This window comes from Chionomys nivalis, chromosome X, assembly GCF_950005125.1.
Source record: "Chionomys nivalis chromosome X, mChiNiv1.1, whole genome shotgun sequence".
Classification (NCBI taxonomy): domain Eukaryota; kingdom Metazoa; phylum Chordata; class Mammalia; order Rodentia; family Cricetidae; genus Chionomys; species Chionomys nivalis.
This window is the reverse complement of record NC_080112.1, coordinates 66,843,401-66,866,640: the sequence shown is the minus strand read 5'-3', so window position 1 is coordinate 66,866,640 and position 23,240 is coordinate 66,843,401. Positions and strand designations below refer to the sequence as shown.

The window sequence follows — 23,240 nt, the reverse complement described above, 5'->3', positions numbered from 1 at the left end:
CTTTTGGAAGCTCTGTAGTATCTTCTCATGAAATAAAAGACCTAGCTACAAAGCTGAGGTGGGATGCCATAGAGAAGGAAATGGCTATTTAGAAATTCATCACTATGCAGACTCCCAAAGGTCTCAGGGCTTTGAGGAAGGTAGAGCCAGTGCCTGAGTTTATTCAATCAAGAGCAGTAATGGGTATGAGGCCTTACAACGTCTGTCCCAGAAGATGGCATCAAAGGTAACTCTTGGAAGGTCTGGAAATGAAAGTCCTGGTGGCTATTCTTAGGTTCTGACTACCGGGCTTGGCTAGGTTGAAAGAGAGCAGCTGGGGACACTTACTCTGCCTCCCACAACACTGCTGTGTTTTAAGGAACCAGAAGCCTGTGGATTTTATTTAAAGGTCTGAAGGATGAGGAAGCTTAATTCCTTCCTCTACTGAAGGGATTCTCTGTAATGAAACGAGCTCAAGGTTCTTGGGAAACTTATTCTGTTAAGCTCCATTCACAGTGCCAGCGCAAAACCTCAGATAGCGGAACAGAGAACAGTAGCGCTATCAGAAGGGGAAAGGTCATGAAAATGGGATCGCTAGTCTGTTCCCTTCCTTTTCTTTTTGTTCCCTTTCCCTGTCCTTTCTCCACCCTTTCTGTTCTGTTCACTTTTCTTTGTGTGCTGTTATTTGCAGCCTAGGCTGGCAGCTCGCTTTGAATATCCTACACAAGTAAATTTAACCTTGAACTCCTGATCCTCCTGTCTCAGTCGTTTAAATGCTAGAATTCTTTGAGCTACCATTCGTGGAGTAAAGATTTTAAGTTCTTTTCAACCATGGGCCGTGGTTAAGGGGTCTTGTCTAAAGATCAAGACATGGATAATAGCAGCACTAAGACTTTAGCAGAGAATATGATTCTAAAAACAAAGCTTTTGGTCAAATTCATGAAAGGGAAATAGCTGGGTCATTTTATTTTAGTACATATAACCTCCCACATCCCAAAAGACATGACTATCTATGAAAACATATCAGGTTATCATGAGAACTCAGTGAGATGGTTTTTTTTTTTTTTTTTTTTTTTTTTTTTTTTTTTTTTGGAATTACTGAGCATAGTCTTAACATGAAAGCAATTGTTGAGCAAATAGTGACTGACAGAAGCCCTCAGTGGTAGCAGAGGGACACAAGACTGGTCACAGGGGTACTTACTCATTGAAAACCAGGTCAGGTGCAAAGTAGAGCATCCTGGAGTTGACGTTAGTGAAGGACCGCCAACCCATGGCAAATACCATGAGTCCCATCCAGGAATATTGAATGACTGCCATCTGGTCATCGACATGCAAGTTGCGGAATCCTGGAGAAGAATGGGCAGAGGGAAATTCAGATTGCCATTGGTAGGCTGAATTATGTCTGGGCCTCTGCTTTGCTGAGAATTTCGCCCCCACACAGCTACTGAGGTGCCCTAAAGGACATCACTGATGGCTCTTGAGGGAACCCATTCTCTTTCACTGAGGACTTCTAATGAGATCATGATAGTATCAGAAAGGGTACAAATATTTGAAAGAGACTCATAATCTCACACTACCTAAAGTGAGTTGACTCTTTTCTGAAGCCTCTACTTCTATTACTCATTTCATCTTCACATGGAATAGAGTGTGTGTGTGTGTGTGTGTGTTCTTTTATTAGTCCCACTCTGTGCATCAGTATAAACGAGTTACAGAGAAGCTCAGGAATTTGATCAAAGTCACAGAGCTGTATCTAGCAGACTCGTTTCCCACGCCCACATTCTTGATCATTACACCTCTGGTAAGATTCAGTTTAATTGCCAGCTCTCCTACGTGGACAGTTCTCACTTTACAAAGCTGTTTTCTGGTTGCCATCTGATTTCAGCCATGTCACAACCGGGAGGGGGATTCTCATACATATCTGCAAATTATGGAAGGTGTTTAATGGGCATGGCTTTCTCTATACCCTCTTTAGACTATTTTCCACCATGAATCTCTTTCTGCCCCACACTTTCTTTCCTTTTGTTCCACCCACTTAACTCTGATTCTCCTAGTTTTTATCCTTGTGTTAGACAGAAATAAGCTCTGTATGACCTGCACTACTAGACTAATTTCTTGTTACTTGCCTTCTGATAATTAGGTCTCACCTGTAATGATATTTCATTTGTATTTTAATAAAAAAAGCTTGCCTGAAGATCTGCCCTGGTTAGCCTGAGAGACCAGGCCGTAGTGGCATACAACTTTAATCCCAGTAGCCACACTACTTAGCCATAGAAACTAGAAAGTAATGGTGCACACCTTTAATCCCAGCCCTAGAGAAGAATATAAGATGGGAGGAGACAGCTCTCAGTCTGTCTCATTCTGAAGATTTCTGGAGTCAGGATCACCATTTCGAACTGAGGTAGAAGTAAGAGCCAGTGACTGGCTGTTTTGCTTTTCTGAGCTTCAGGTTGAGCCCCAGTATCTGTCTCTGAGTTGTTATTAATTGTGATACACTCCTTCTTTAAAACTTACAATTTGTTGAATGCACTGTGCTTTTTCAGGTCTCTCTGCCTAGGTAGATGTCTTTGCTTAGGATGAAACACTCATATACCCTTCAAGGGTTTTTCCAAAACTCTTTCCTCTGTGAAGCATTTTCCAACTTCTCCAAGAGCATGAACCAATGATTATTCTTTTACCCTTTCAAGGAACCTGGAGCTTTAGCGAACTAAAGAACTCAGTTCACAATATCATGATTTAAAAATGGACACATCTTCTTCCTTTATAAGACTTCAGGCTTAGCTTCTTATTCATCATTAATACAGAGCATAGCTTAGGTAGCTAACTGGGTGCTGGAAAAACATTAATCAGACATATGAGGTATGGATCCTCAACATTTTTCATTCAATTTTTATAGAATGGGTATTTGATTTCCTCCCAATGGCCTTCCTTAAGTGCAGGAAACTGCCTCCCAACTGTTACATCTGTACTAATACATAGGTAGAACACATAGGGCAAGCTTCCCAAAACTTTTCAATTCTTTCCATGATTAAAAATTTAAAAGTGTTACCTCACAGCTCATCCATACTAGTACCTCTTCTATTTTTCTCCTACAAATTCAAAATTATCATTAAGAATATTTATTTGAATTTAGAGCAAGCATCTGGGAATTGATTTTATTGGATTCTAATGACCCCAGATGACAGACAATGTGACACTTATTTTTTTTACCAACAACGTGGAACCTAAAAATGAGGGCAGTTATGTGACTTGCCCAAGGTTGTCCAGTCAGTATGGCTGAACTGGAATTGGAATCCAGGAATGTGTGTTCTTTGTTCCACTCTTTCTTTTAATCATTAGTTGATGGTCATAGCTCAGAGATTATGCAGGTCATCTGCCTTTCTTCGCCATGGGCTCAAGTGTGAGGTCCTCACTATCAGAATGTTCTCTGTCCACTCACCTACCCACTCTACCATTCCATTTTCATTTTGTCTTAGATCTCAAGTCTCCCAGTTGTATGTTATCCTAAAATCCATCATAGCACCACACTTGGCTGTCATCTTAGAGCCCAGGCCAGTGTTTCTCTCTTCATTGTATTGACAATGTACAGACCGGCTGGAACCTCACACGACAGAGCATTTCTCTTCTAGAACCCTTCTATAGTATAGAATCCCTGGCTCTGATGCTTCCCCGTAGAAGACAAGAGGCCAGGTAAGTCAAGGTTAAGAGGTAACAGTTAAGGTTCACATGGGGAACGAGTCCTGAGAGTTTGAATGCTGAATGTCTGTGGTGTGATGCAGTAGGAAGGAAAAACAAAACACTGGTTGGTAAGCTTTGATCTTCTGATGTGAATGTTTGTGCCAATCTGAAGGTGTGTGGAAGGGGAAGTATTAAATTGTGTAGGTATCAAAGAAACTATACAGATGCTCTCCCCCAATTCTTTAACAGCAGAGAACTAACAAAAAGGTGAAAGGGGAACATTTCTGTTAGGTTGCAATACTAAGAGTACTTAGAGCCACTTATCACTCAGACACAATACCTTTGCATATATGAACAATGTAGAACACCAATTTTCCATTATAGCTGCATTCAGTTTGCAATACCTGACTGTTTTTACTGCATAGATTTTGAAGTAGCCTGTTCAGACTACATGGAAAATATGGGAAGACAGAGGAAGCTGCTGTCTCAGGTAATTGTTAGACTGTTCTGGTGAAATACAAGGATTTATGCTTAGGTTTTGAGACCCAACCAATAAGGAGTGGATGATGTTTCCTTGTTTTCTCTTTAGACAGTTCATACCTGAGGTCAACATCAAAAGAAGACTGGTGGCAAGTTAGATTGAGCTTAATGCAATTTATAGTGCTAGCACTCAATCATAATTATAAGCTATCATCTAGAGAGTAGGTACTGTGTTTCAGCTCCCATACTCTTTATACATAAACTCCATGTTGATGACAGTTCTCAAAGTGTTCTACCATCTCGAAAACTGACAAAAAAGTGGCACAAATACCTGTGATTTTACTCAAGATTATATATCAAGCCATAGCTAGGATTTCAATCCTGGTCTATCTGATTCTAAATATGCTGTGTATATACAATTGATTCAAGTGTCTCCAATTTTTAATTATAATTATTAGTGTGTCAGGAACTTTATAAGAAATGTTCAGGGTGTTATCATTATCACAGAAAATGTCCAACAAATTTCATCTGACCAGGTTCTTGTATAGGATAGCAACTCAAATATTGAAAGTGGAAATTACTTGAACTAGTAGGTGATTATGGACAATTTGAATAGCCATTCTTATGAATGCAGTAATCAGCTTCTTTTAGGAGCTATTCTTCTAAATGATTCAGTGTCAGAGTTCAATTATTCTGGAAAGAAAGATGTTAAACTGATTTTGGCTTGCAGATTTGTTAATAAAGAGGAAAATTTCCCATGCTGAGGGTTGAGTCATGAACAGCTCGTATTTCCAGGTAAAAGAAATTCTGCCATGGTCATTTGAGCTAGGTTATTTCTATGGCCATCAAATTAGAAATCAAAGTCTGAGCTCAAGCTCTGGCTCCATTGTTAAGTAACTAGTGTAATAATTCAGTTAACTTCTTCGAGCTGTGGTATGTGGGAGAGAATAACAGGATCATTTTTGAGACTCAAATATAGGGAAAGCTTGTGAATCCAATAAAATGAGACATGTTAAATATTTGGAAATTGAGAATCTCCATTAAAAATGGCATCAAGACATCCAGCTGGATAAATGATAATAATGTCTTTTTTCTTGTTTGTATTCTTGTTCCCTGTGTGAACTCTCAAGTTTTGGCACAGTGCATATCCATCCACAGTCCTTGGGCTTCCTTCCCAGTAATCTTATTGGCTACTTAAACTCTGTTTTCTGATATGAGAAAGTAGTAGGGAAGTTCTCGAAGCTGTGATTGGGGTCTTGTGAGTTAGAAATACAAAATGAGTTCTTGACCGCCAAAATGAAAACTTTTCAAAAGTATAAAACCCATCACATGATTCAAGTGGCCTTCCAGGGAGTTTCAAGCCCTTAGTGTAAATCCAAGAATGACAGAAACAGAGAGCCATTATACACAATAGCTAGAGTTCATAGCTTGGAGGTAGTTTGGAATTAGGGGGCCCTGGGCTCAAGCTATACTAATTTATTTTATGTATGTACACATGCATTTTTGTCTTTAGCTATAAGATAATCATAACTCTTGTCAGAATTTAATTCTGTGTAAAATAGAGGAACAGGTGCCTACTTCATAAGTAATTCTTATGGTATACCGATAAGACAATTTTTTTTTTCTCACTATAATGAATAGCAGCTTTCATTAAAAGGTGAGTTAATCTTTGACTTAAGAGGAAGAGACTTGGTTGTTGCAATTTCAAAAGAATCCTTGAATCATTTCATCTCAGGGTTGGGAGAATCTTTAAAAAGCATATGCTTCGTTGCCTGTCAAAATGGATTCCCAACAGATATAAGACTGTGTGCCAGTGACTAGAAGCTTATGGCTTGGTTGGAAGTAGTACTGAGGGAAATGATTTGGGGAGGTCGTGAAGATCGGGCAGAAATTCTGGCTTAAATGAATGGAGTGGATCACTTGTATTTGTGCAAAATGCTTTTTAAGCAAGAAGCAATTTGTTTACTAAAGGAATGTTTGTGTGTCCATAGTTAGAAGCCACCTAAAGCTTCCCTGTTCTATTTTAGTTAAAAAGTAAGGTGTGTTGAAATAACAAATGCTCTAGTAAGGAAGTGAGTTCCCATTTCTTACTGAAGGTATCTCAGAGAAGGAAGATAATCACTTGGTAATTCTTTCACCTTGACCTAACTTTTCTTCCCATTATGATTTCTAAAGTACTGTAAAAAACACTAAGGGTTCCTTGAAGTTTAAAAGCTAACAGTATGAGAATTATGCTGGCCTTCCCTGTCACCTGGCAGAATGAACCCAGACAATAGTCTGTACTTTTAAGAGATAAGCTCTGCCCACTCTCAATCTCTCTCTCCCCCTTCAGGCAAGCTCCTCTATGTTGTCCTCTCTCTTCTGAAGAGGCAGCTCTCTGTTTCTCTCCCCCTCTTCTCTCTCCTCTAGACCTCTCCCTTCCCTCTCTCTGTCTCTATATTCCTACCCTATGAATAGCCTCTTCCTAAAGTAAACTCTATACTCCCTAGCTCTGTTTACATGGCATATTCTGTTTCTTGCCCACATTCCTCACGCGCCAGGGGACCCAGAAAAGTCCCTCTCCCACTGTATTTTACAATCAAGTTAGTCCAGAATACTCTTGATGTGTACAGAGAAAAGAACAGAGCCAGAAGGGTAAAGGATCACAAATGGGTTTTGCGCAGGGATAAGAACCCAAGATTTCTGATGTTCAACTTCCTTTCTACCATACCATATAAAACTTCCTGTGGGATAACTGAGACTTAAAACTACCTCTGGAATGAACTTACATGTTTCCACATAGAAGAACACTTTGAGGTTAATGTAGCTATTGCTATAAAATATTTGATTTGGGGTTAAATGACAAAGTATGATCATTGTGTATCAGTGGAGTCATAGAGGACACGGGTACTGTTGAGTACTGTCTGAGGTAACGAGTATCTGGTCCAAAGAACCATTCAATAAATATGATATCCCTTATCCCACATGCTCATTTTCCTTTTTCTTACCAGGCAAGGCCTTGGCCCACTTGACCACATGCACAAGCTGTCTCTCGCCCAGCTCGTTGAGGCTAGTTAACAAAGCAGCAAAGGAATCAGGCTTGTTGTTGTCGTGTCCAGCACACACCACTCCTGGTTCAATAGCTTCCAGGACATTAAGAAAGATAGGCTGACATTCATAGCCTTCAATATGTGATACTGTCATCTTCTGGCATGGGTCCTCAGTGGGGCTACCAGCATTGGAGTTTTCTCCTTCCTCCTGTAGTTTTAGATTTCCAAGTTTTTTCAGTTTGCGAGCTATTGAGGAGTAAAAGAAATTTGAATTCATTATCAGTGACCAAAAATACACACTGTAGTTACCCTGTTAGGAAAAGTGATTGAGCAAAAACAAAATCTCTCTCTCTGGTTGTAGAGTCTAAGTTTCTTACAGACAAGTGATTATTCAAAAATTGTTGAATGAATGAGCTGTCCTCCATCCCTGCTGAGCCCCAAAGTATCATACATTGTTTTCTCCGAAGTATAGCCTTCAATTATCTCTGCCAGAGCGCAGATGTCAGTATTTATACCTGGGACATTCAGTTGATTCATTTATAAAAAATCACCTGTGGTTGATTTCTTTATTTACCTATTCTCCACACTTCATTGACAAATAATAGTTTTTAGGTAACATAAAGAGCATAGGCCCTGATCCAGTCTTGTAGAAAAGAAATAAACACCCACAAACCAGTTTAGAAAGCGCCAGAATAGTAAAAACTCCAACAGAGACATCATGAAGAGGGAAAAAAGTCTTTTTGCATGGTGAGGTTAGGAAATACTTTACCTCAAAGGTGGCATTTCACCTGGAGCTTAAATACTGATAAGAATTTTACCAGGCAGAAATGAGTAGAAAGGGCATAAAGAAAGGGGAGAAACTAAGAATCAGTGTGCCTATAGTTTATATTGCATATATGAAAAGACAGGCTATCTACAGTGCTATAAAGAAGCTGTGACCTGTTTTTAGTGGATGATGTGTATTATATTAAAGAAGTATAGGGTTTGTCCTACAGGTAATAAGCAAATAATGAATGCTGTAACCAAAACAACAATATAAATGTGTCTATATTTGACATTAAGAAGTTCTGGCTTACAGATTATAGGCAAATTCTGAACGTTGTAAACAGTGTTTTACAAATGTATCTATGTTAGAAAAAGTGACCAAAAGACTTGTTGAATGAAGATCTGGATTTAACTGTGGGTTCTAAATGGGTAACAAAAAGTATACCAGTTTGGAAACTAGGTCCTTTTCCTCTGTTGATTGAACATAGTCCATAGTCCATGCTTAATGTATACTCATCAATTACCCAATATTCTAAGTCCTCTTTTTTACGTTGAGAATAGCATTTAACAAAGCTAATCAGGCTTGCTTTGAATTTACTCTGTAAGCTGGGCAGGCCTTGGATTTGTGATTCTTCTGTCTCAGCTTCCAAGGAGCTGGAAGTTCAGGTCGTTTCTTCCAGGTTTAGTTCACACACATATATATTGGGACTTAGGGTTCTCTGAGGACAAAAAGATTGCCACACATTCATGGTATTGTAGAAATTCAGAGACTAGATTTACAGCAGTTGAGAATTCACATATCAGGTGAGAATGACATTTAGAAACAGTTTGATAATCCTTTGTATCTTCAGACTACCAAATCACCCCACCTTGGGAACCATGAGCAGCATTTTTGTTTCCCACCACACACTATAAAGTGGCTCAGATGTTTTCTGAATGATATTCATAGTTGATCATGTACCATAACACATACTGATTTTCTTCTTTAGCGGGGCATAAAATAGAGAGCAAAAGGTTAGAGCCTATAATAGTATTAAATAAATAATGTAATGTCCATGACTCTATTATTCATCTATAAAAAAAGGAAATCATACTAGCAGGCAGCTGTTAGAATGCAAAATATAACATTCTTTAAAACAACCACAGTAATTCCAAATTCAGTTTAAGAACCATTTTCCTGACATATCCACACACATATGCACATATATGTGAACATTTTTGCATGCAATGCCTGCACGCGCATGTGCGTGCACACATACACACACACACAAACACACAGACACACTTACTTTGAAGGTCCTCTAGCAATCCAATGGTTATTTTTTTCTATTTTCCCTAGCACTTATATTGATAAGTATAAATAATTAAAAAGGTCATAACTCTGAGATCTATCACAAGCAGATGCACTGGGAGTAGACCATAAACTGTATTTTTATCTAATCCTTTAAAAATAACAAACAAACACAAAAATAAATAAAGACAAAACAAAGCGAAGCTGATATTCAATACTGTGCATAAATGTGGTAAAACCTACTATATATCTGCTTCTGGCACCATAGAAAATGACATATCTAGAACAGACTTTAAGCACTAATTAGAAAAGTAAGGCCTTTACTACAAACCTTATCATACTCTTACTCAGTAAATCAAAGTAATAATAGCTTGCATATTTGTATCAGCACTTAGGCCAGAGAGGAGAAAATCGTGAATATAAGAGAAGCATTGAGAAGAAAAGGGGGACAAATAAGGATGTCTGAGATCCCAACCTTGACTGCAAGATAACCTGGTCCAAGAATCGTTTCTATAGGATTTGGACACAGCCAGTAATAAGGAGAGACATACTTCCATTATGAACTTCTACCTCCCACATAAAGGTATAAAGCTGGGGGTTTGGTATGAACCTAGCTAAATCTACTCCCAGAGCAAGAGGCCTGACCTTCACAATGTTTTGTCATTTGGTGAATCCATTTCTTAAACTGAGTCTTTTTCTTGTACATTGCATTACAAACTGACGATGCCTCCAGAATGCCCCGGTACAGTTCCCAGATAGACCCCACTCTTCTCGCTGGTATTTTCTAGTCATGGACTCAGAGAAAAATAACTTCAATGATTTGAACCTGCTTTATCTAGAAAACTCACATTCTCTATATTTTATCATGTGGCTTCTCCAAAGAATCTGGATCCCTAAAATTTGATCTTCCTTGACTATAATTTTTACTCCAGACAATGGACTTTAGTTGCTAGTGCTGCAACTAAAAATGGAGAAACAGGAAGTTCTGAAAATACTTAGTTCCCTGCCTAAATGGAAACGTATCTTGGGTACTGCAGTGATTAAAAAAATTCACAGCTTGCCTTAAAGAAGAGTCCTTAGAAATCATCTTTCCAGTGTTCACAGATTCAGCTATATTCAGAATGGATTAAATATATTCAGAATGTATCCAGGAAATAATACAGTGTATAGGCATGTATGTACAAGAACGGTTGCATTCTGCCTGGAAAACTGGGATAAAATGTCTTTCTGACTTCCTATCCCTTGAAGACATTCATGTATCATGTTAAAAATCTCTCATGATATACATGTATTCTAAGCTATCACTTTGAGAATTCTTGTATTAGTCCAAAGTTTCAAGTCAAAGATGAGGATGTTGAATCTAATGAGGGTGAAGCAATCTAGTGGCAGTGGTATTGGAACCAGGGATCTTATTCTTAATTTAAAATACCTTATGGCTCATTGCTTCTCTTTCATTAGATTATTCCTGCTCTATTTCAGTATGTGCCTCTCTGAGATCTAGGCTTACACTATTTATATAGTACCCACTAGTTCTGTGTGACTATTTAAAATAATGAAGATAAATCAAATAAAAATGTAATGCTTTATTCTCACTGGACATATTGCCAGTGTTTGAGCATGGGATAAAACCGGACTCACTGAACATAGCGGACAATGAGGACTACTGAGAACTCAAGAACAATGGCAATGGGTTTTTAATCCTACTGCACCGTACTGGCTTTGTGGGAGCCTAGGCAGTTTGGATGCTCACCTTACTAGACCCGGATGGAGGTGGGTGGTCCTTGGACTTCTCACAGGGCAGGGAACCCTGATTGCTCTTAGGGCTGATGAGGGAGGGAGACTTGATTGGGGGAGGGGAGGGAAATGGGAGGCGGTGGTGGGGAGGAGGCAGAAATCTTTAATAAATAAATAAATAAATAAATAAATAAATAAATAAATAAATAAAAAACACATGTAGTCAGTGACTGCTAAACAGAACAGCACAGATATAGAATGCTTCTATTATCTCAGAGAGTCCTGTTGACTAGTGCTATGAATATGGCCCGCTCTCTGGGGCAGCCATACTATACTATTTGCCATATTATACTAAAGATATTGATAAAGAAGGAAAGAATCCAAAATGAATGACACATAGAAGAATCCACTGGTTTTTATTCAGAAGGTACAGGGACAAAGAGAGTAGTTGGTGGTGTTACTATCAGTGAGATTTAGTCTGTCACCATTATTCTGTTCAGTGACTCAAATCACTGAGGTGATGGCTTGTGGACCTAAACAGATTAATTTAAGCCAGATCAATATGCATAGAGACTGTGGGGAAGATCCATCAAATGAAATTATTCCCGTTTCTTTGAATTGTGCACATCAGAACTTGGCTGGCACTTTCCTATTGTCATCCAGACCTATACAGCATCTGTTTGAAGAAGAGAGTCCACATTTCCATTTTCCTCGAGGACCCTTGGTAACGTGCTGTCCGTGTGACCATAGTGGTTTAAGCTGCATCAGGTGCTCTGAGCTAGCTGCATGAAGAGGGTTGCTGCACTAAGCATAATTGAAATAGGATGCCATTCATTCTGTGGAGGGGGGGTGGTCCTCTGCAGCAGACCAGCATGTTGCTCGATGACTTCGAATCCTAGACAACAAAGCTTGGTAGTCTCAGCTGTTACACAATGCCCAAGGCCTTGTTTTCTTCCTGAAGGCCACCCCCATGCTCCTCCTATCCCCCCCGCACCTGAGCCCCAGAGTCAATGATAACTGTTTCTATAAGATACACACAAACTAACCGCTATGTCAAAGCAGATGTCTACTTAAACTGACGGGAAAACAGAGAAAGGGAGCAGCAAAAGTGGATAGTTCTAATGATACATGAACTGCTTTATGTCTCATCACTGTTTTTAGACTTAGGTTAAAGTCGTAGCAAAAAAGGATCCTCACAAGGTCTGGCCTTGCTCCTCCCACCTACTGTTCAGAAGCCTGGCAAGCCTGGATCCTGGACAGTGGATTGTTGTGGAAACTCCCTACAGCACCAAAGAAAGCATTGTCAAAACAAGTTTCATGGTCTGCTCCTAAGGAGACCTATATGAGCTTAATCTGTAACTTGTCTAGCCTCAGTGACCTTTTGGGATTTTTCTGGATGAATTCTTTGTTTTCTAGGGCTATATACCTTTTGACACTCAGACAGTGAAGAGGTGTAGGTAATGTTTGTAAAGTCTTTGAAACTTTGAATTACTGTGCCCAACGTCAAGGATGCCTCTCTTCCCTATACTTAATTCTGGAATTTGGAATATCGAAGAATTATCTTCTCTGAGAGCCTAATTTCTAGGAGGGCCTCGAAGATTCTGAGTTCCTCAAATATTTGCATCTTTGTTCAGTTATGCAGTCAAGTAGAACTGTAGCTGCTGTTGAAAGAACTGAGCAAATGATATTAAAGTCTCTGTTCAGTTGAATGGTAGGGGCTTGGTTGCATCAGGCAAGCTTTTTAAAATACTGACATCTTTCCATAAGACCATCACCATTTGAATGACTCAACAAAAAGGAGTTTCTCTGTAACTGGCTGTGAAAGTGAGGTGCCTCCTCCCAAAGAAACAGAACTCTCCCACTCACATCAGCCATTGAGTACCCAGAACTCCTCAGCTAGGGTTAGGGTCTCAGTGCCCTTTCGTCTTCCATGCTGTAAGTTTTAACTGGACTTTTCTTATGCAGGTCTTATATTGTTAACCACAACTTTTGTGCGTGCATGTAGGCAATAGGCATTTCATGTCCAGAAGACAGTATTCACAGCACCCTTCCCTAGCCTCCAGTTCTTTCATTTTTCTGCCCCCTCTTCTAAGATGTTTCCTGAGCCTCCGAAGGGTGAAAGGTAGTGGGTGGGAGTAAATAAATGCTATTCTGAATTAACAGAATTCTTCACATGAATTTCAGCCTACAGAGGGTTGGGTTTTCAGTTCTAGTATAAATCATATCTGTTATCTTTCCATCCACTAGAATTAGAGTCAATAGATCTTACTACATGATTTTAGGGTTAGAAGGTCAGAGGAATCCTAGAGTATGAGCCAAGGCAGATCTCCCCACCTCTAGGGAATCTTTCTTCATTCTTATAGAATATATATATATATATATATATATATATATATATATATATATATGAGGCTAGAGCAAATGGGCCAAACAGTAATTTAATTAATACAATTTCTGTGTGGTTACGTTGAAGCTAAGCTACCCAGGTGGCCAGGAAGAAGAAGTGGGCCCTCTCCTTGGAACAATTTTTAAAAGGAGTAAATAAAAATAAGCCAAATAAAAAATGAAAAATTCACAGAGAGTCTGGATTATGTATATTGTGTCATCTTTAAATTTTTTGACTGTGAAGAAGCTAAATAGAGACCTTTCATTGTATGGGCTGCTAAGCTAAACCAGCATATATGTTCTAAAGGTATCTGGATTCCAAAATTTGAGTCTAAGGATATGGTGCTTTGGAAGAGGGAGAGAAGAGGTGGAAATATTGTGAATACAGCACACATATTTGAAATTCTCAGGAATAAAATAATTTTTGAAAATAAGGTCTCTGGATTCAGACTGTCTCATTAGTAATCATGAGTCTATTCCTATGAGACTCAGGGAAAGATTCAGTCTCTCTGTACTTCAGTTAACTCATATACAAACTGTAGATAGTATTAGTAACTGAATCATAACATTGTTTGAAGGAATATAGACACCATGGTGGCATCTGCTGGTAGAAAAGATTCTATACCTGAATTCTACGTCTGAAAAGATGCACATATGATGAAATATGCCCTGAGCTCCAGAAGGAAGAAGAAAAAAATGACACTGAAATTTTCAAATGTAATTATAATGGGCTTATTATTTGCTTGGTGGTAATACTGAATTTTATGGTATGTGTGGTCACAAACAAATCTTTTATTTTCTCCTACACTTTAGTTCGTGAATCTATGTAGTGAAAATCCAGTTTGATTACTCTATACTACTGCTTTTAGGAGGAAATGCAGTAAGCTTAGTGAGTCCTTTCTGAACCCCGTGAAAGTATATGCCAATGAACAGAGGCTATGACTTTTCTCAAGAATGGATCTCTGGCAAGAACCACTTTGAAAAGCTGCTTACAGTGGCAAATTGTGAGGAGTATCAGTTTTCATTTGGGGTGAAAGATTGAAGGGCAGACTGACAACATTCAGAATCATTATATAAGAGCAAGCTCTAACTCACTGGGTTGTGATTTTACAAAGAGCACATATGTGCATTGTTCAGCACAGAGTAAATTAGGTAGGCCAATATATGATGGCTTTCACTCTTACTGAGCTCTGTATTACCCTGTGTTCATGACGCTCTTTATCCTAAATAGATAAATGTTCTGGGAAGAAATTCTTTCTGAGATGTATAGTTTCCACTGTGACTAAAATCTAATAGGAAAGAGAATGATAGTTCAAAGGACCACAAGCTATCAGTCTAGTACACCACTAGAGTCCTTGGGCACCTATGAATTCCTTCAAGGAAAGGCGAAGTGAACTTTAGCATGCGGCCCCACCTGCCTTTGAATTAGTCTAGACCTACATGTGAGCTTCTATGTCAGATTTTATTTGAAGAAAATATTTCGTTTTCAAAAAAAAAAAGGATTTGGGGAACTCATATGTTGTCTATGCTTTTCTTCACCTTACTTTGTAGATAGAGAGACTAAAGGGCAAAAGTAAGTCATGCCAAAACACATAGTTATGGCAGAACAAAAGACCGAACCAGATGTCTTAGCTTACACGGTGGTGTGCTTTCCTTCCTGCCAGCTTGACCAGCATGTTCTTAGTAAGAAGGGTCAGAAGTAGGGACTGGAATTGGATTGGGGAAAATTAGGGCAGGAACAACAGGTAAAGAACAAAACCAGTCCTTGGCAAGCATGAAGCAAGAGCTTAGCAGGGGAATGTGACCAAGTGGGATTAATAAATGTATGACAAATACCCTCTCAGGCAAGAAGGCTCCTTGGTCTCCACCCCTGACTGCTGACTAGCATTTTCCTCCCAGTCGCAATTCTTGGTCAGGGGAATAGTCAGGAGAAAGAATATCAAATTTTATCTTTCAAGGTTTATGTTAGACTATTTAGTCTAATGGTTTTTAGTTTGTGGAGGAGTAAACATAATTAATAATAGAATGATACGCAATGCTGCACATCCTTGCCAAAGCACAGAAACTATTTCCAAGTCTCTCTTCTCTGACTACTGAGCCAGAAGAAAGGGGTTCACTGTCCAAATGCCATCCTGAGTGAGGAGCACAGGGTCATTACCCCAAACCTGCTCATGAGAAATTGTAGAGCCTGGAAATGCTTTTGCATACCAGGATTTTCCACTGGAAAAAGTAAGTACATGTATTTAGAGCATACATGCTTTTACAATTACATTTAAACTGACGTTAAAAACAAATGCGAAACAGTCCATGCTGAACAGGTCAGTACGACCTGGAAAGCAAACGAGAGCTTTCTTTCTTTCTTTCTTTCTTTCTTTCTTTCTTTCTTTCTTTCTTTCTTTCTTTCAAGAAAGTAAAGAGAGAAAAGGAAGGAAAAAAGGCTGAGTGTTAACAGGATTAATTATGTCAGTCTGGTGTAAAGAAAATAAATTACCTTGGGTGCATTCATGGTTTTATTAAAGAAAAATTTTACTAGCAGAAATAGTATTCACGCAAATAGAGAGTGGTTAAAAAATAAACCACATTAGCCTTTCAATCCACATTGCAGAAGTTGTTGTTGGCCAGGTGAGAATTTTGCCCAGAGGAGGAGGAGGAGGAAATGCCCCCTGCCAAAAGCCCTTTCATGGCTTTGTCTCCCACCGAATATGGTTAAGTAAAGGGAAAGAGAAAGACTGTAGGCATACATGCAAGAGTGCCGTGGTATGTGTGTGCGCATTATGTGTGTTTATGTGGTGTGTGTGTGTGTGTGTGTGTGTGTAGGTGGTGACTTGAAAAGATACAGAGCAGGAAAGGCAAGTCCCAAACAAGACAGAAAGAACATTTTTACTTTCATTTTTGTCTTTCCAGTTCTCGTATATTGTGTCTCCAATAGGGAGGAAGCTATTTTCAATATGGAGGTTGTGGGAAGACAGAACTAAATCTTCAAATGCTAACTGTCTCTTCTATTACATCAGTAGACTATTTGAAGTGTCTGAGGAAGTCTCACACAAGATCTGATTAGAGGCAAGAGTTTCCTGTGAGGGAGCAGTGGGGAGTGGAGGAAGCACTCAGGTGAGAAGACCAGGGTAGACTCACTTCCTCTATTAGCTTAGCAGGAAACAAAGAAAGCAGGTATTGTTGGTCAGATTTTGCCTTCTTCTGCCTTACGAAAGGTTCAAGTTGTGTGGGCTACTGGAAACATAGTCACCGTGACTTTGGAGAAAAAGTTCTATCTGACTCTAGTTCGTTTTTTCCTACCATATTTTAAGAGAGGCTGGCTGTCATCTCTTCTGGGAGAGGCAAGCATTTGGTTCTTTCTTGTGTGTGGATCAGCAACTTCCTTCAACTCTTTTGAACAGCTTGAAGTTGAAAGCTGAGTCTTGTGCAGAAATCCAGAAAAGTCCTTTTTTCTGTATGGTTATTTTGAGATATATGTAATTGCCAAACTGGAATTTTCTAATATGAAAGAGTGGTTTTGTGATTCTGAGATATCATCTTATAACCAGTCAGAATGACTAAGATCAAAAACATCAATGATAACTTATGCTGGAGAGGATGCAGAGTAAGGAGAACACTCCTCCATTACTGGTAGGAGTGCAAACTTGTTCAGCCACTTTGGAAATCAGTATGGCAGTTGTTCAGAAAATTGGGAATCAATCTACCTCAAGACCCAACAATGCCACTCTTGGGTATATACTGAAAGGATGCACACTCATAGTACAAGGATATTAGCTCAACTGCATTCATAGTAGCATTATTTGTAATAGTCAGAACCTGGAAACAACCTAGACGTCCCTCATCTGAAGAATGGATAAAGAAAATGTGCTACATTTTGAAAGGATGCACACTCATACTACAAGGACATTAGCTCAAATTCATTCATAGTAGCATTATTTGTAATAGTCAGAACCTGGAAACAACCTAGATGTCCCTCATTCGAAGAATGGATAAAGAAAATGTGCTACATTTACAAAATGGAGTACTACTCAGCAGTAAAAAACAATGACATCTTGATACTGGCGTGCAAATGAATGGAACTAGAAAAAAACATCCTGAATGAGGTAACTAAGACCCAGAAAGACAAACATGGTAGTCACTCATAAGTGGATATTAGACGTAAAGCAAAGGATAACCAGCCTACAGTCCATAACCCCAGAGAAGCTAGGTAACAAGGAGAACCCTCAGATACATGGATCCTCATGGGAAGGGGAAATAGACAAGATCTCCTGAAAAAATTGAGAGCCTGGGGGAAGGGAGGGTGAAAGGAAGACAGAAGGAAGGGAGAAGTGAAAGAGGGAGGGGGACATGAGGGAATGGGATGACAGAGATGGGGTAGGAGAGAGAGAGAGAGAGAGAGAGAGAGAGAGAGAGCGCAAGGAAAGAGACATCTTGATTGAAGAGCCATTATGGGGCTAGAAAGAAATCTGACACCAGGGAACTTCCCAGGAATCCATAAGAATGGTCCCAGTTAAGACCCTACATAATACCTGGCCTTCCCCTGTAATCAGATTGATGACTACCTTAATTGTCATCAGAGAATCTTCATCCAGCAACTGATGGAGGCAGATGCAGAGATTCACAGCTAGCACAAGGCTGAGCTCCCAGAGTCCATTTGAAGAGAGAAAAGAGCAATAATATGAGTAAAAGGGTCAAGACCATGATGGGGATACCCATAGAAACAGCTGACCTGTGGGAGCTCACTGACTCTGGACTGAGAGCAGGGGAACCTACATAGGCCCAAACTAGACCCTCTGAATGTGGGTGACAGTTGTGTGGCTGGAGCAGTTTGTGGGGCCACTGACAGTGGGAACAAGGTTAATCCCTAGTGCTTGACCTGGCCTTTTGGAACCCATTCTTTTTGGAGGGATATCTTGCTCAGCCTAGATATAGGGGGCGGGCCTTGGCCCTGCCTCAAAGTGATATGCCAGACTTTGTTGACTCCACATGGGAAGCCTTAACCTCTCTGAGGAGTGAATAGGGGATGAGGTGGGGAGTGAAGGCAGTGGGAGGAGGAGAGGGAGAAAGAACTGGGATTGGTATGTAAAATGAGACAAGATTGTTTTAAAAATAAATAACAAAGAGGTCTTAAAAAAGAAAAGAAAAAAAAAGAGTGGTTTTGTTGAAAGTAGTAGCTTAAGGATGGATTTGTACAGAATAAGCTCAATAATCAGGTTTCTGAGTCAGGTCTCTCCTAGGAGGCATGGTGAACAAGTGGAGAGAGGGGTGCTTGCCATTTTGGAAAAGGGTTTTCATAAGATGAAGAAAGGGACCATTGCTATTTGGGGATTTTTTTTCCTTTCTGGTTAGTGACAAATGTGTTAACAACTTCAATGTAAGTGTGTGTTTGTGAACCTCTCCGTCCACTATAGACAAGAACTAAATTTTCAGAGTAGACAATATGAAGGGTCACAGAATAGGCAGGTACAATTTAATGTTTCCATTACAAACACTCAAAGACCAACACTTCTTTATTGATGGTATTTTGGGTTTGTTCGTATCAGTCAAACTGTCTCATAAAAATCCTGGTATCTTTACTCAGCTGGAAATGAAATCATTTAAAAATGAGTATCTCTGTGCCTAAGGGCTCAATAATCAAAGCTTTCATGCCTTATTGCCTGTTCCCGAAGAAAGATTCCTAAATTTCTTTTGGTTTCCAAGTAGCCAACATGGCACTTTGGTGTGTTGGCTTGGGTTCGTTACCGTTTCTCTTGGTCAAGATCTACATTTCTTCTTGTTTCAAATGGTAGTCCAAATTTTCTGATGCTCATTAGTGCTCACATAATTTTAGCTGCAGACTGTTAGGAGGTTGAAATATCCCTTATCAACTTAGTCCTACTCTAGCCTCAGAAGACTTCATTCAATGGGATGGTAAGCCAGTAGGCAAAGAAGGAATTGGCATACTTAGGCTTGTATTTAGCACCAATTTAGTTGGATTAAGTAATATGGAATCTGATGACAAAAGAGGCCATCCAGGGTAGTAATTATATTTCCAATTTACAACTTAGACATAATTTATCATGGAACTATCAATAACTTCATCTGGATGTTTCTCAGTGAGCATATACTTCTTTTCTCAGTTCTCCTTCTAAGCTACATAATCTCAAAAGATGTTCAAATGTTTCTAAAAAAGCAGCTTAGCCAGATAAATTGTTTGAGTTCAGTACAATAGGAAAATAATCTAACTTGTATGGTCTGAAGGAACATATCTCACAATTTATAGTGCCAAATTGAATGATTTCAAACAAGCAGTTACATTAGTAAAAAAGGAAACTTTTTTCTTGGGTTGCTATAATTGGGAAATACTTGGCTGTGTGTGCATAGTCTGTTGTGTGTTGTCTGTTTTGTTTTCTGTTTGATACATTAGAAAATACTATCTGGAACATTGTCTTTTGAAAGTGCAAATGTGGGATTTTGGATCTCTCATAGCAAAAGCAAACCCCAATAAAGTATTTCTATGGCTAGCACACTTTAAAAATTCAAAGATTTCAAGGAAAGATTTTACAAGCAAGATTCAAGTATTATATATGGAGTATCATCAAATTTGATGATTAGAAAAATATTATTTATCTCTAAATATAGTTCACTAAAAGCAAGTATTTGGAAATGGAAGCTGGCTGGAAGGTAAGAGAGAGACTATATGTTCTCCCTACACATGAGTTCCCTTGGAATGCACAACTAGAAGATGCATACTTCCTTCCTTTCAAAGTGTGTGTGTGTGTGTGTGTGTGTGTGTGTGCACATGCACGTATGTAAGTGCTTCTGCATGTGTGTGTGTGTGTGTGTGTGTGTATCTAATTGGGAGACAGTATTGATAGCAACAGATAGAAGGCTTCAAGTGTTGACTAAAGAAAGGCTAAATCAGAAAGCAAAGGACCAAAGACCAAGAATTAAAAGTCATTTAACAGCAGAGAAAGAAGTCTGCAGTGGTACCTGGGAAACAAAGAAAGATCAGTCTTTACCTAAAAAGGAGAAGGTACAATGATAATTACTGTATACCTATTACATGATCCTTTATTTACACATACAACAATTTTTATAAGAAATGGTAGTCCTACCATATAGTTGGGGAAAAATGAGGTTCAGAGAGATCTACAGATTTTCACAAACACACTAAAATAGTAAGTGGCAGAATTAGGACTAGAAACAAATCTAAATCCATCATGCTATTTCTACTATAGCTACCACAGGGTTTTGATTTACAAAAAAGGACCAGTGCAATGGCTCTAACATGTTAAGTCTTTAAGTTCCATATTCAGCACCACAAAAACACCCAGATTCTAAGTGCCAGTCATATGTTGTGCATGTTGATGCTCAAACACATAGTGCAACATTTTTCATCTGTACATCCTTTTGTGATGCAGAGCTATTAAAACACCCAGGTATATGGGAATTGTGTGTGAAAACAACACTTCTTAGGACTGAGACTTCAGGAATGCATCTCCAGGCTGAGAACTTTTTAGACTCTAATCCAGAGAGCTGAAAGAGAACATAAAAATCCCCGGTACCTGAGTTTCACATTTTATTATTATTTCTTTGGTTATGTCTTGTGTATGCTTAGCAGAGGTCCTACCACTGAGCTATATTTGCTCTATTTTGGTAATAGAGCATTGGTATGTTGTCCAGGCTGGCCTGGAACTCATGATTCTTTTGCTTTAACCCCTTTAGTGCAGAGATTATAGGCATGCACTACTAGTCCTAGCTCTCAAATTGTTAAGTGGTCTTTGTTGAATGTCAAACATGAAATCCAGAGTTTTATCACCGTGATGTTGGTGTTCTGGGAAGTAGATCAGATAGTGTTCAACGAAACTGTTCAACATCACTTTGTGATGCTTCAAGTCATTCTGTTGTTTAAAATAATGTTTCTAGCATGCTCTTTTGGTTATGTGTCTATGGCTACCAGCTGTTATGCACAGTATAAGGCTTTTGCCTTCTTATACTTTCTGAAAGACAAGTATGCTATAGATCTTCTCTGGTGTACTTTAGTGGATTTGGTAGCCTCTGGTACTGATGTATGCTGAAGATGGTCTGCTCTTGTTTCTTACTTAACTGATTTACCCAGTAAGTGATGATACATACATCTGGAAAATGAGTGACATTGAGTAGGTAAAAATTTTTGCTCACAGATAAAGTCTTTATTTATCCTCAAGTTGTGTTTTACAGTGTTTTCCAGAGAGCAGTGTTTTGGTAGGATATTAAATGGTGTTATATAAAAGAGGGGACCTGAAATTTAATTTAGTTTGGGAATCCTGAGTTATAAAACTTCTCGGTTTATTTTATTACAGTATTTATAGTGCAAATCTTCCTAAGGATAGTAATATACAGGTTTCTTCTCCTCATTTGAACTCAGAAATCAGCTTCTCTAAAACATCTACTAAAATAGTTTTCATTGAGCTCATAGTAGAAAACTGTGGTCAAGATCAAGGCAACTGGCATTCGATATACATGCAGGTTCTTCATACAAGCCAACTGCCTTGGTCTAGGTCAGTGTTCCTTCTTGTAAATGGTCAGTATTTGTGGATTTCAATCCAAGCGGAGCTAAGTAGCCCCAAGAATAAAGCATGGGTAGTTAGCAAAATTAGATGCTAGACATTTGTTTCTCTCTGCATGCATTGATATTCTTCATTTTGTAAAAATGTAACCCCCCAATATAACAGTTAAGCTACAAAACAGTCTCTTAAAACAAATGCACCATAAACAATATGACATGTGGCCATGTCTGTTTGGCAACCATAAATCTTCAACTGCCTGAAATTGGGTTCACTTTCAGTGTGGTTACAGTTTGACTCATTATTTTCCCATCTTTGGCCATATTAAATTACTTGCTGTTCTTTAAAGCCTCATCATTGTTTTTATGTCTCTGTGCCTTTATTCAAGTTGTGATCATGGCCTCAAATGCCCCTTCCCTTGCATTTCACTAAACTTCTCCCCAATAATTTTCTCTTTACACCTTAAGACTAAAGTATAATTGTAATCACTGTCTCTCTTATTTGACATAATTTTTTAAAATATTATTTATTTATTTTGTATGTGTATACATGTGTACATTCATGTGCATGTGAGTATGAATGTGTCACAGGTCAAAGGACAATCTGAGGAAGTTGGTTACCCCCTTGTACAATATAGGTTCCAGAGATCAAATGTGGGATATAGGGTTGGCAGCAATTGCCATCACATGATGAACCACCTCCTTGTCCCTATATAATTTTTAAAACATACATTTAAGGGGCTTGAGAAATGGTTCAGTGGTTAAAAGTACTGGCTGCTATTCCAGAGGACCTGGGTTCATTTCCCACCACCTACATGGCAACTCACAATTGTCTCTATCTCTAGTTCCAGGGGATCTGACACCTTCTTACTAATGCACATAAAACAAAGTCAAATAAAGTATAAAAAACAAGAATATGTTTAAATCTCTATTATTAGGCTTGCTATTCCAAGATGTCTCGTATAAAGTTTGGTATATATTTTGCATGTAATAGGAACTTATTAAATATATTTGTAGATGAGTAAGTGCATGGAGAGATGAAGTCACATCAATGAATTGAAAAATACACAAAGACCCATGTCATAATTTGTATTTCAGCATTTCAATCATTTTCTCACATCTAGGATATCTGATATGGAAGGAGCAATGTTGTACTTCTCTTGGAGGTGGTGAATGTTGAGGCAGTTGGCATAAGGACTACCTTGAACATTGGAAATTACTGTTTATCGTGGTATCAGACTATTGTCAGGGTTCTCTGAACTATTTTCTTAACTACAGAACTCATGGACATTGTTGAAATTTGCATATGTGTTAACATTTTGTCTTTATTGGCAATGTTCAATCTCCTAGGAGTAAAGGAACTTTTCATTTAAACTTTTTG

At 38.7% G+C, this 23,240-nt stretch overlaps 1 protein-coding gene across 1 annotated transcript in view; it reads right to left on the bottom strand.

Annotated features, from left to right (window-relative positions):
* Ar (androgen receptor) overlaps positions 1-23,240 on the bottom strand; it is a 175,997-nt gene that overhangs the window by 10,741 nt on the left and 142,016 nt on the right. The window contains exons 4-5 of the mRNA XM_057759414.1: positions 7,122-7,409; positions 1,181-1,325 (exon numbers count right to left, since the gene is read on the bottom strand). Coding sequence (XP_057615397.1) covers positions 1,181-1,325; positions 7,122-7,409 — 433 coding nt within the window. The remainder of the gene's footprint in view (positions 1-1,180; positions 1,326-7,121; positions 7,410-23,240) is intronic.